Source organism: Leptopilina heterotoma, unplaced genomic scaffold (assembly GCF_015476425.1).
Source record: "Leptopilina heterotoma isolate Lh14 unplaced genomic scaffold, ASM1547642v1 Lhet_52, whole genome shotgun sequence".
NCBI lineage: Eukaryota > Metazoa > Arthropoda > Insecta > Hymenoptera > Figitidae > Leptopilina > Leptopilina heterotoma.
Genome location: NW_025111114.1, coordinates 5,272,329 through 5,285,498, shown reverse-complemented (window position 1 = coordinate 5,285,498; position 13,170 = coordinate 5,272,329). Strand labels below are relative to the sequence as shown.

The window sequence follows — 13,170 nt, the reverse complement described above, 5'->3', positions numbered from 1 at the left end:
TTAATTAGGAAGTTGAAGCAAAATTATCAGATACGTTGTTAGTAAACCAGATATCTAAAAAAGATTGTGAAATTAATCCTAAAGTAACGTTCCTTATTAATAAATCATAATAAAATTTTTTTTTGATAAAAATAGAATTTTTCGTAAAACAGAATTTTTTGAAAAATAGAATTCTTTTAATAAAAATAAAATATTTATAAAAATAAAATATTTAAAAAAGTAAAATATTAAAAAATAAAACTATTTTTAAATAATATCTTCCTTTGAGACTTTAGAAGATAGATTAATAATTTTTTTTTAAAGAATATGTACATTTTTTTCTTCTTGTATGTATAATTTTTTTCTAAATTTTCATTCTTCATTAACAATTTAAATATAAAAACTAGTTTATTGTGGAAATTTTCTTGATAATTTAAACTCACTTTTCGTAGCAGTGGCAAATTCACGTAGCAACAACCGCCTGCTGAGAAGTTCAATTTGTAATTCATGAGATGTATCGTTGATTCGAAATCCTGTGAGTCAATAAAAAAAGGAAAAGAGAAAAAAAACGGTCGAAAACAGATTTTACGATTCAATAAAATATTGCGAAAAATACAAATACAGAGCAGGAGAAGAAAAAAATGAAAAGAAAAATATGTAAAATTGAAAAAAATGTGAGAAATTCTTCTTCTGGTAATTTTTTTTTAAATCTCTAAAGTTAGAAAGATGGAGAAAGTAGAAGGAGTCAATTTTAGTAAGCCAAAGTAATTTTTTAAATTTTGTTGCAAGTGGTAAAAGTCAATTTTAGTCAGACAATGTAATAAACTATTGTTTTTAGTAGTAAGAGCCAATTTTAGTCAGACAGTACATTAAACTATTGTCTCTAGTAGTAGGAAACAATTTAGTCAGACAAAGCTGTAAACTATTGTTATAAGTAGTAAAGGTCAATTTTAGTCAGACCACCAATAAAAGTATTGGAATTAACACTAAATGCTTATATTTAGTAGTATAAGTCAATATTCGTCCGACCAATTCTTTAATTTATCAATAAAAATAAATTTCAATCAGAAAAATAGTTCGTTTACTGTAATTAACAGGAAAAAGCAAATTTTTATCAGAAAATACTTTATTCAGTAGTATAAGTCAATATTCGCCAGACTAATTTTTTAATTCAGTAGGAAACGAAAATTTAAATTAGAAAAATTGTTAATTTACTGTAATTATCAGTAGTAAATGTCAATTTTAGTCAGAAAAAAGTATTAATTTATTCGCAGTAGAGAAAGTCAATTTCAGTCAGACTAAATTGTTAAACTATTTTTATCAGTGGTAAAAGTCATTTACTGAAAAAATGGTTAAATTGTTGTTATCAGTAGTAAAAGTCAATTTTAGGCAGACAAATTATTAAACTATTTAATAGTCAGTATTCGCAGACTTATAGTTATAAGTAGCACTAGTCAATATTCATCAATGAAATTTTTTAAATCGGTAGTGAGAGTCAATAATTTACAGAAAAACTCTTTCTTTAGTAATATAAGTCAAAATTTTGTCAGAAATTTAAAAAAAAAACGAAAATCAGGAGTATAACTCAATATTTTGTCGGAAAACTTAAGAAAATCCAAAAATCAGTAGTAAAACTCATTTTTTTGACTGAAAACTTTAAAAACCGAAAATCAGGAAAATAACTCAATATTTTGTCAAAAAAGTGAAGAAATGGCAATCAGTAGTATAACACAAAATATTTTGTAAGAAAACTAAAAAAATTATTATAATCAGTAGTATAACTCAATATTTTGTCAGTCAACTTAATAAATTCTTATAATCAGTAGCATAACTCAACATTTTATCAGAAAACTTAAAAATATTCAAAAATCAGTAGTAAAACTCATTATTTTGAATGAAAACTTTAAAAAACCGAAAATCAGGAGAATAACTTAATATTTTGTCAGAAAACTAAAGAAAATCTGAAAATCAGTAGTACAACTCAATATTTTTTCAAAAAAGTGAAGAAATGACAATAATCAGTAGTATAATAATCAGTAGTATTTTGTCAGAAAACTAAAAAAATTATTATAATCAGTAGTATAACTCAATATTTTGTCAGTAAACATAATAAATTCTCATAATCAGTAGTAAAACTCATTATTTTGACTAAAAACTTTAAAAAACCAAAAATCAGTAGTAAATTTCAATATTTTGACTGAAAACTTAAAAAAACCGAAAATCAGGAGTATAACTCAATATTTTGTAAGAAATGTTGAGAAATGACTATAATCAGTAGTATAACTCAATGTTTTGTTAGAAAACTTTAAAAAATCGAAAATCAGTAGTAAAAATCAATATTTTGTCAGAATATTTAATAAATTTAGATAATCAGTAGTATTACTCAATATTTAGTCCGAAATCAGAAAAAATCATAAAAAAAATCCGAAAATCAGAAGAATAACGCAATATTTTGTCAGAAATGTTAAGAAACGACAATATTCAGTAGTATAACTCAATATTAAGTCAGAAAACATAAGAAAATCCGAAAATCAGTAGTAAAACTCAATATTAAGTCAAAAACTCAAAATAATCCGAAAATCAGTGGTAAAACTCAATATTTTGTCAGAAAACTTATTAAATGCCAATAATCAGTAGCTCAATATTTTGTCAAAAAAGTGAAGAAATGACAATAATCAATGGTATAACTCAATATTTTGTCAGAAAACTTAAGAAAATTCAAAAATTCGTAGTAAAACTCATTATTTTGATTAAAAACTTTAAAAAATCAAAAATCATTAGTAAATTTCAATATTTTGACTGAAAACTTTGAGAAACCGAAAATCAGGAGTATAACTCAATATTTTGTCAGAAAAGTTAAGAAAATCCAAAAATCAGTAGTATAACTCAATATTCTGTCAGAAAACTTAAAAAAATCGAAAATCATTAGTAAAAATCAATATTTTGTCAGAATATTTAATAAATTTCGATAATCAGTAGTATTACTTAATATTTAGTCCGAAATCAGAAAAAATCATAAAAAAAATCCGAAAATCAGAAGAATAACGCAATATTTTGTCAGAAATGTTAAGAAATGACAATATTCAGTAGTATAACTCAATATTAAGTCAGAAAACTAAAGAAAATCTGAAAATCAGTAGTACAACTCAATATTTTTTCAAAAAAGTGAAGAAATGACAATAATCAGTAGTATAATAATCAGTAGTATTTTGTCAGAAAACTAAAAAAATTATTATAATCAGTAGTATAACTCAATATTTTGTCAGTAAACATAATAAATTCTCATAATCAGTAGTAAAACTCATTATTTTGACTAAAAACTTTAAAAAACCAAAAATCAGTAGTAAATTTCAATATTTTGACTGAAAACTTAAAAAAACCGAAAATCAGGAGTATAACTCAATATTTTGTAAGAAATGTTAAGAAACGACAATATTCAGTAGTATAACTCAATATTAAGTCAGAAAACATAAGAAAATCCGAAAATCAGTAGTAAAACTCAATATTAAGTCAAAAACTCAAAATAATCCGAAAATCAGTGGTAAAACTCAATATTTTGTCAGAAAACTTATTAAATGCCAATAATCAGTAGCTCAATATTTTGTCAAAAAAGTGAAGAAATGACAATAATCAATGGTATAACTCAATATTTTGTCAGAAAACTTAAGAAAATTCAAAAATTCGTAGTAAAACTCATTATTTTGATTAAAAACTTTAAAAAATCAAAAATCATTAGTAAATTTCAATATTTTGACTGAAAACTTTGAGAAACCGAAAATCAGGAGTATAACTCAATATTTTGTCAGAAAAGTTAAGAAAATCCAAAAATCAGTAGTATAACTCAATATTCTGTCAGAAAACTTAAAAAAATCGAAAATCATTAGTAAAAATCAATATTTTGTCAGAATATTTAATAAATTTCGATAATCAGTAGTATTACTTAATATTTAGTCCGAAATCAGAAAAAATCATAAAAAAAATCCGAAAATCAGAAGAATAACGCAATATTTTGTCAGAAATGTTAAGAAATGACAATATTCAGTAGTATAACTCAATATTAAGTCAGAAAACATAAGAAAATCCGAAAATCAGTGGTGAAACTCAATATTTTGTCAGAAAAGTTAATAAATGACAATAATCAGTAGTATAACTCCATATTTGGTCAGAAAACTAAAAAAATTATTATAATCAGTAGTATAACTCAATATTTTGTCAGAAAAGTTAATAAATTCCGAAAATCAGTAGTATAACTCAATATTTGTCATAGACAAATTAATAATTTACCGTAATCAGTAGTACTAATCAATATTTGTCAAAATTTATTTTAAACAAAAAAATATTGTGATTTTTGTTTTCAGTATCACCCAACGGGAAGTTGCCAATGTTAACGATTGGTTCAATAATGGGCCATGCTTGGTACCCAATGGTTTTTTCTTGGCAAAACAATTGGCAACCATCATTGGACCACCAATGGTTTAAACTTGGGATGATCACGCTACTGCCAATGATCGGTAGCCAAGCATCGGGCCAATATTAGTTGCCAAGAAATTGCCAAGGAAACAAAATCGATTTTCAAAAGCTTGATTTTTTATTGGCAGCCAACAAAAAACCAAGGTTTTGAAAATTGATTTTTTTAAATTATTAATTAAAATATATTTTTCAAAAATTTATTTAAAAAAAAAAAAATATTTTTCAAAAATATATATTTTTTTTTTAAATTGATAGAACATATTAATTTAATTTGTCACCTCTGGTAAAACAAAGATGAAAGACTGATAAATTCCCTCACTTTATATCTTACAGTGGAGGGATAACTGTGAATGTCTTTGCGAGAGAGGAGCAGGTACTTATATAGAGCCAGTGAAACAGGTCACAAGCGAGAAGAAATCACTAGCATGCACTCTGGCGGCGCTTGTCGGAACTGTTTTCTGGCGCGCATGCATATCCTGACGTTATCGACACAGCGCTTGGCAACCAACGTTGCGCCACTTCCGACAAGCGCCGCCAGAGTGCATGCTAGTGATTTCTTCTCGCTTGTGACCTGTTTCACTGGCTCTATATAAGTACCTGCTCCTCTCTCGCAAAGACATTCACAGTTATCCCTCCACTGTAAGATATAAAGTGAGGGAATTTATCAGTCTTTCATCTTTGTTTTACCAGAGGTGACAAATTAAATTAATATGTTCTATCAATTTAAAAAAAAATATATATTTTTGAAAAATATTTTTTTTTTTAAAATAAATTTTTGAAAAATATATTTTAATTAATAATTTTAAAAAATCAATTTTCAAAACCTTAGTTTTTTGTTGGCTGCCAATAAAAAATCAAGCTTTTAAAAATCGATTTTGTTTCCTTGGCAATTTCTTGGCAACTAATATTGGCCCGATGCTTGGCTACCGATCATTGGCAGTAGCGTGATCATCCCAAGTTTAAACCATTGGTGGTCCAATGATGGTTGCCATTAATGTTCCAATAATGGAACGGAGTTCGCCAAGCATGGCCCATTATTGAACCAATCGTTTACTTCCCATTGGGCAGTAGAAAAAATCGATTCCAGTCAGACACCAATATAACATAGAAATTTTTTTTTTATTTATTTATTTTTTTAAATATTTTTTAGAAAAATAGTTAAAAACTTAAGAAGTAAAACTAATTACCATTTTTGGATTATGATAATACTGCCATCGTCGCCAGTTTAGTAAAATATATCCCATACGATTAGCCTGAGAAAATACAAAAAAAAAAAAAATTTTTAAATTACAAATTTTTTTAAAGAAATAATTATGTTATTATATTGTTATAACAAAAACAGAAGAAAACAGAAAAAAAAATCGTACCTCTGAACATGCAAAATGACAGGCGTAATTCAAAAGTGTAAGTTGTATAACAAAAGCAATTACCCAACCGCCCAAACAACAATAAATCGGAAAGTCAATTGTTTCATCGTCCTTTTTCAAATACTGAATGAAAAAATACATTCCACTCACTGTATGAAAACTCAAATTAAAAAGCCACAGTAATAATGACCAATAATAGAGTGAATTTAATTTTTCGCTCGCCTTCATTAAATCTCTTCTTAATTTTTGCACTACCTTTAAAGAAAAGAAAATTTTTCATTTCTCTCTCAATAGGTGAAAACAATTATAATCGTTAATTATTAATTATTATTAATTTTTTAATTAATAATAATTTTTATTCCTACTTTTTTATTCTTACTTTTCATTCTCTCGAAATTTTAATTACTCTAAGCTTAAATTAGTAAAAATGTTTAATAATTGAATTTAGTGACTAACTCTTTGCTTTTGAATTAGTAAATTTTACTATTTTATTTATTTATTTATAATTAGTAAATTTTACTAATAAATAGTAATTTCTACTAACTTTTTAGTAAAATTTACTAATTCAAAAACAAAAATTCATTTCAAATTTAGAGAGTTAGAAAATTCTGATAAATAATAGTGTTAATAATATAAAAATTAAATTATAGAAAATTTATTTATTATTTTATCAATATTGACAATAACAATGATAATAATAATAATAATAATAATAATAATAATAATTTTTAATACCTTTTGATCGACATCCGGCGATACCAAAAAATGATCTCTACTGGGACTTGAATCGCAGGTAATTTTATTTAAATGCTTAAATCTTTGTCCAATGATTGAGGTAATTCCAGAAAATTTAAAAACCGAAAATGAACTTCCAATGTAGGCAAACATATAACTGATATTTTGCACTGCAGACTCCATAAATGCGTACATACCCGTTTGATTAATATACAACCATATCAAAAAACTTCCAACTAATAAAATCCAACCGTAAAATTTTATTTTTTTATTTATCTGAGAAAAACCATAATTATTTGTTTCAAAATCAAAATCTTGAATCATATTCCAAATTACGACAAATTTATTTCTGTTCACTAATGTCATTATCAAATCAAATATTAATGTGAAATAATTGAAGAGTACCTGGAGAAGAAATTTTTTTTCAAGTTAAAAATTAAAAATCCTTCTGGAAAAAAATTTTCACAAAAAAAAATTATTTAGATATTAAATATTGAAAACTAGTTAAAATAAGATTAATTAAAAACTCAACGCTGGAAGATTAAAAAAAAAATTTCTCAAAAAACCGAAAAGAATGAAATAATTTTTTCGTTTTTTTAGAGAATTTTTTTTTTTTTTTTTTTTTTTTTTTTTAATGACTAAAATAATAAAATATAATAAAAATAATTAAAAAAAAACTAAAATTGAACTTTCCTTTGCTCGTTCAGTTGTGGATAGGACAAATTTCTTATCCTCCTCATTCAGAAATCGATGAAAAGTCGTGATAGTGACGTAAGAATTAATTAAAATTGCAGCGAACGTGTAGAATAAGTGTGAATTGGATGATACGAGGCGATTTTTATAAAATCGATAGGGCGCCAATCCAAGAACTCTGATTATGTAAAAGATGGGCGATACAGCCTCAAAGAGAGTCGAATCGGGTCCATGGAATTTATCATTAACTTGCCTCTTGGTCCAGAGGCCAATCTGATCGTAGTGGAAAATTTCCGTTGTGAATAATTCCTTTTCAAGTTCCATTCTCGTTATCTATACAAACGAAATAAAGAAAAAAAAAAAAGAGAGAGAGAATTTTTTTTTAAAATTATAATAATAATGAAACATTCACAATTTTTCTAAAAATATCAAATTTAGACAAAAATAGTATCAAAAACGTTAACAATTAATAAACAGAACAATTTTAATACATTTTTTGTCTCTGATATTTAAGATAAACATTTTTTAGCTAGAATTATTAAAAAAAAAAAAAAAAAAAAAAATTATTAAATGTATTCAAAAACATCAATAACTTCTTTTGTAAATAAATATTTAATTATTATTATCATTCCATAGGAATTAAGATTTCAAAAATTTCAAATTCAAACTTTTTTGAATATTAAACAACTTTGAAAATATTTATTATAAAAAATGAAAAATGTTCAAGAGATAAAATAACTATTTTTTATTATAAGAATATTGTTACTGTAACTTCTTAAAAATTATTTTGATATTCAATTATTTTAAATTTTAACTAAAATTAATTTTTAAATCAATTTTTATTAGAAAATTCTACGAGAATTCAATTATTTAAATACAAAAGTAAATTATTTATTAAATAATTATTCTTAATAATTAATAAAATATATATTGACAAAAACTAATTTTAAAAGATTTTGAATGATTTAAATATTTTGAAAAATTTAAGTTCTTTAAAATTTCTAATTAAATTCATTCAGAATTGAAATTTTATAGAATTTCAAATTAAAACGCTTTTGAAGTTCATTTATTTATGAAAATTTTAAAATACAACTTTTAAAGGAGAAGCAAATAAAGTTGCTCCGAATATTTCAAATATAAAAAAAAGTATTTATGGAGTTAGCAAAAAGTGTTTTTTTTTAATAATTAATATTAATACTCAAAGACAAAAATTTGTTCTCTTCTTAAATTCAAATCAAGAAAATGAAATTGAATCGAGAAAGAAAATTTTAAAGAAAAAACAAAAATATTAATTATTTTCCTTAAATTCTAAATTAAAAAATTTTTTTAGTCGACAATGAAAGAAAATTTCAAAGGAGAAACAAAAATATTAATTATTTTTCTAAAATTCTAAATTTTTTTTAATTTAAAAAAAATTCAAAAATGAAAGAAAATTTTTATAAATTTTTTTCTTAATTTTCTAAAAAGAAATGAGAAGCATTATTTCTGAGAAGAAACAAAAGAAATTCTTCTAACATTCCAAGATTTCAAATCTGTAATGAAAAAGAAATTTAATTATTCAAGAATAATTTTTTTGTTCTAAAAAATTTAAAATATTAACAAAAAAAATTCAAAATCTTAGAAAAATGAAATTTTTTAATTAATTTCTTTACAACATTTTTTTATATTCGAAAATAAAAGAAAATTTCAATGGAGAAACAAAAATATCAACTATTTTTCTAAATTCCAAATTATAATTTTTTTTTGCTCAAAAATAGAAGAAAATTTTCATAAAATATTTTAATTTTCTAAAAAAGAAATGAGATTTGAAAATTTTGTAAAATTTTATATTTTAAAGAATTTTATTTTGTTTATTTTTAAAAATTATCTATAAATATAATTGGATTTTTGAAAAAAATTATTCATTGAATTTACAAAAATTAATCTATTTAAATAATTCAATTCTCGTCCTTGAATTCTGATAGGAATTGATTTAAAAAAAATTTTCAGTTAAAATTTTAGAAATTAATTTAATATTTAACGCATTATAACAGGAATTTTAGGAATTGAGGAAATTAATTAAATTTTAAAAGGTTTTTAAATTAAATTCCTTACAAATTTAAAAGGAATTAAAAGTATAAAAATATTTAAAAATTTATTTAAAAAAATTATTATTTACATTATTTTTCTTTAAAAATTCTTAAAGTTTGTCAATATTTTTATTCAAAAATTCTAAAAAATGGAATTAAATTTTGGAAAAATTACAGTTGCAATTTTTAGAAATAATTAAATTAATTAATTAATTAATTAATTAATTAATTAATTAATTAATTAATTAAATTAATTAATTAAATTTCATGTTTTTCATTGGAATTATTTGAAATTTTAATTCCTGTCGAAAAATGAATAAGAATAAGTTTCTAAATTTTTGTTTAACAAAAGATATTGAAGTTTTCAATACTTTATTTTAAAAATTCCAAAAACTTGTTTTTTGAAATAATGTAATTAAAATTTTCTAAAAATAATTCTTCGAAAATAATTTTTAAAAAAATTAAAACAATTGAGAATTTTGTCAAATTTTTTTAAAATAAATTTTATTAAAATGAATTTTATTTCTTTACTTTTAAAAATTTATTTCGAAATATAATCGTATTTTTGAAGAATTCGAATTGAAAATTTGGAAAATAATTGAATTTTTAAAAAATGTAGACTAAACTATACGAGTTGTTCAAATAATTAAATTTCAAGAAAAACTGTTAATAAAATGGTGTTTTTAAAAAAACGGAATTTTCACTAAATTTCAAAAAGCAAATTTTTGAAAGTAATAATGGTTACGAAGATTTGTAGTTTTGCTAGTTAGGAAATAATTTCCGGTCGGAGAAAAATAAAACTATATTAAAATATTTTTTGGCAAAATAAATGGAAAGAATTTTTTTTTTTCGAATGAAAATAAAGAAGAAAAAGAAGAATTAAAATAAAGAAATACAGAAGAGAAAGTTGGAACTTACCAAGAATTATTCCCTTTAGAATAAAGCAGCTTAAATTCATGTCTTCAAATGACAATTGACAGTGGCATATATGTAGGTCTTGTCTTGTTCCGTAGTGTTGCTACAGTAAAAGAATAAATAAACGAAAAAATAATAAGAGACGTGCATTCGCGTGTCAGCCTTTCGCATGAACAGGAACGCTTGAGTATTACTCTATGTCAGAAGGGATGAATTATTGAGCAAGAAAAACAGTCTAAATAAAAACATTACTGAGAGAGAAAGAAAGAGAGTGTGTGTTTACGAGAGAGAGAAAATATTTTCAACAATGTTTTATGAGAAATTCCTCAAGAATGCAATTTGATATTAATTTTCTTCAATTTTTAATTTTCTTCACTGTAATTTATATACAAATAGCTAGTGAATTTTTTATTTGTTTATTGACGAGAAATGCAATTTTATAAAACGGTATAGGTGCAGTCAACTTCGGCGAGGAAAATTTTATACATTTTTAAATTAAATTATTGACTTTTAAATTTTAATATTGAAGGAACTGTAATCAGTACTCTCTAAATTTGAATTGGTAGATATTGACTAATTCACAGTAGATTTTGACTAATTCAAATAGGACTCATTCGTTTATTGTGAATTAGTCAAAGTTAACTATCTGAATTGGTAATATAGAGGCCATTAAATAAATTAGTAACGAATGAATTAATGAGTTTCTAACTAAATATGACAATAATAGAATTGGTTTTTACAAATTAAAAAGTTATTTGAAAAGTAATAATACATGTTATAAAATGCTAATATTGTTTCTAAAATAAAATCAAAATTTATGTTATATTTAAGAAAAATACTTTAACTAATTCAATTAATAATATAATGTTGAATGTGGATAAGTTACCAATTTTGATCAATTCAAATAAAGCGAGTACGCCTTTCGGCATTTGAAACAGGAATAAATTAATTTCTGTGCCCAATTTCAGACTTTAGAGCCCGAAAGTTTTTAAGATTTGGAAAGCTTGATTCTTCAAGAATCCCTTCTTTGATTAACACAATATTAAGTATATTGCGTCCAGCATTTATGTCTCCCCCCAAGTGACACGACAGTTGTTACAAACAGCGTATCTGTTGCGGTTACGAGAGACGACATTCATTTGCTGGACGCAATTGCTGTACATTTGCGTTGTGCAGTCTTTGTCGACGTTTACAATTATATATATATATTGCTAGTTTCTCCAAAAGGAACTTATAAATATATTTTTCTCGGAGACACTAGCAGTATATAAAGTTCCCACTCAGAGTGTATCCATTGTCATTAATTATTTTATTATTGTTAATAACAATTTCTCCACTTCTCTTGGCATGTGTTGAATAGAGGAGCTCTTTAGCTTTAATTTGATTACTTGTGCAATGAAATCGGTTAAGAAGAAAAAAAGTTATTTCCAAAATATTTCCATTATATGCCATACTATACTTGTAGAATTATTCTATATTTTGAAACAATTTTTTTTCTTCTTAACCAATTTCACTGCACAAGTAATCAAATTAAATCGAGATAGCTCCTGTCTCATCACACCTCAAGAGAAGTGGAGCAATTTTTATTAACAATAATAAAATAATTAATAACAACAGAGACACTCTGAATGTGCTCTAGATATACTGCTAGTGTGTCTCCGGAAGAAACTTGTAAATATGTTTTTCCCGGAGACACTAGCAGTGTATCTAGAGCCCACTTAGAGTGCCTCTGTTGTTATCAATTATTTTATCATTGTTAACAACAATAGTGGATCATATATAAGAATGTTATTGATTTATATTAAACAACTTTTTCTTCTTAACCGATTTCATTGTACAAGTAATCAAATTAAAGCTAAAGGCTCCTCTATTCAATATACCCCAAGAGAATTGGAGAAATTGTTATTAACAATGATAAAATAATTAATAACAACAGATACACTATTAATGGGTTTTAGATATACTGCTAGTGTCTCCGGAAGGAAGTTGTAAATTATTTTTTACAGACACTAGTAGTACATCTAGAGCCCACTCAGAGTGCCTCTGTTGTTATCAATTATTTTATCCTTGTTAACAACAATAGTGGATCATATATAAGAATATTATTGATTTATATTAAACAACTTTTTTTCTTCTTAACCAATTTTATTGCACAAGAAATCAAATTAAAGCTAAAGAGCTTCTCTATTGAATGCACCACAAGTGAAATGCCGAAATTGTTGTTAACAATGTTAAAATAATTAAAACAATGGAGACATTGTGAATGGGAACTTTTCATATACTGCAATTATTACCTCTGAAAGGAACTTATAAGTGTATTCCTTTCGGAGACACTGACAGTGTATTATAAGTTCCCATTCACAATATCTCCATTGTTATTAATTATTTTAACATTATTATCAACAAATTCTGCATTTCTCTTGGGGTGTATTAAATAGAGGAGCTTATTTAAAATAATTTTCGTTCTTAGTGTCTCTTTTGGATACTTTGGGTAAAGTATCCATCAGAGACACTGGCAGTATATCCAAAGTTCCTATTCACAGTGTTCCCCTCTTAATTAAGAATTAAAAAAACAGAATTGTTTGAAATTTTTTTTATTAAAAACTATCAATTTTTTACAATACAGTTCACATTTTATTTAAAATTTTTAGGTCATTAAAAACAGATGACCCATCCCTGTAATTTTTAAATAGGTTTGTAAGTTTTTTAAATTTTTAATTGTTTTTTTATACGAAAAAACGGATTTAGTTTTAGTAACATCCAGGACATATTGCACTGTAAAATCTTCCCACACGAATATTGTCCTGAAATTTTATTTTAAAGATATTTTCTTTGGCGTTTTTGGGTACAACGTAGAAGAAAATACAATCAAACTTTAACTTGGAATTGACCGGTTTTGCAAAAATGCGTATAATTACTTTTCCAACTTTTGTATCATATTG

At 24.2% G+C, this 13,170-nt stretch overlaps 1 protein-coding gene across 1 annotated transcript; it reads right to left on the bottom strand.

Annotated features, from left to right (window-relative positions):
* LOC122507937 lies at positions 1-10,321 on the bottom strand. The gene is made up of 7 exons (XM_043620949.1): positions 10,232-10,321; positions 7,230-7,577; positions 6,552-6,827; positions 5,817-6,071; positions 5,637-5,702; positions 423-512; positions 1-54 (listed from the first exon to the last, which is right to left on the bottom strand). The coding sequence occupies exons 2-7, from the start codon at positions 7,566-7,568 to the stop codon at positions 1-3; spliced, it is 1,080 nt and encodes a 359-aa protein (XP_043476884.1). The 5' UTR covers positions 7,569-7,577; positions 10,232-10,321.
* Positions 10,322-13,170: the final 2,849 nt, after the last annotated feature.

Bases quoted from the DNA above. Each gene is read 5' to 3' on its own strand.
- LOC122507937 (XM_043620949.1), bottom strand. From the start codon at position 7,568: ATGGAACTTGAAAAGGAATTATTCACAACGGAAATTTTCCACTACGAT. The intron at 6,828-7,229 runs GTTTTTTTTTAA...GGTTTTTCTCAG, and splicing joins CAAAGGAAAGTTCAATTTTA to ATAAATAAAAAAATAAAATT. The intron at 5,703-5,816 runs GTACGATTTTTT...GTATTTTCTCAG, and splicing joins GTCATTTTGCATGTTCAGAG to GCTAATCGTATGGGATATAT.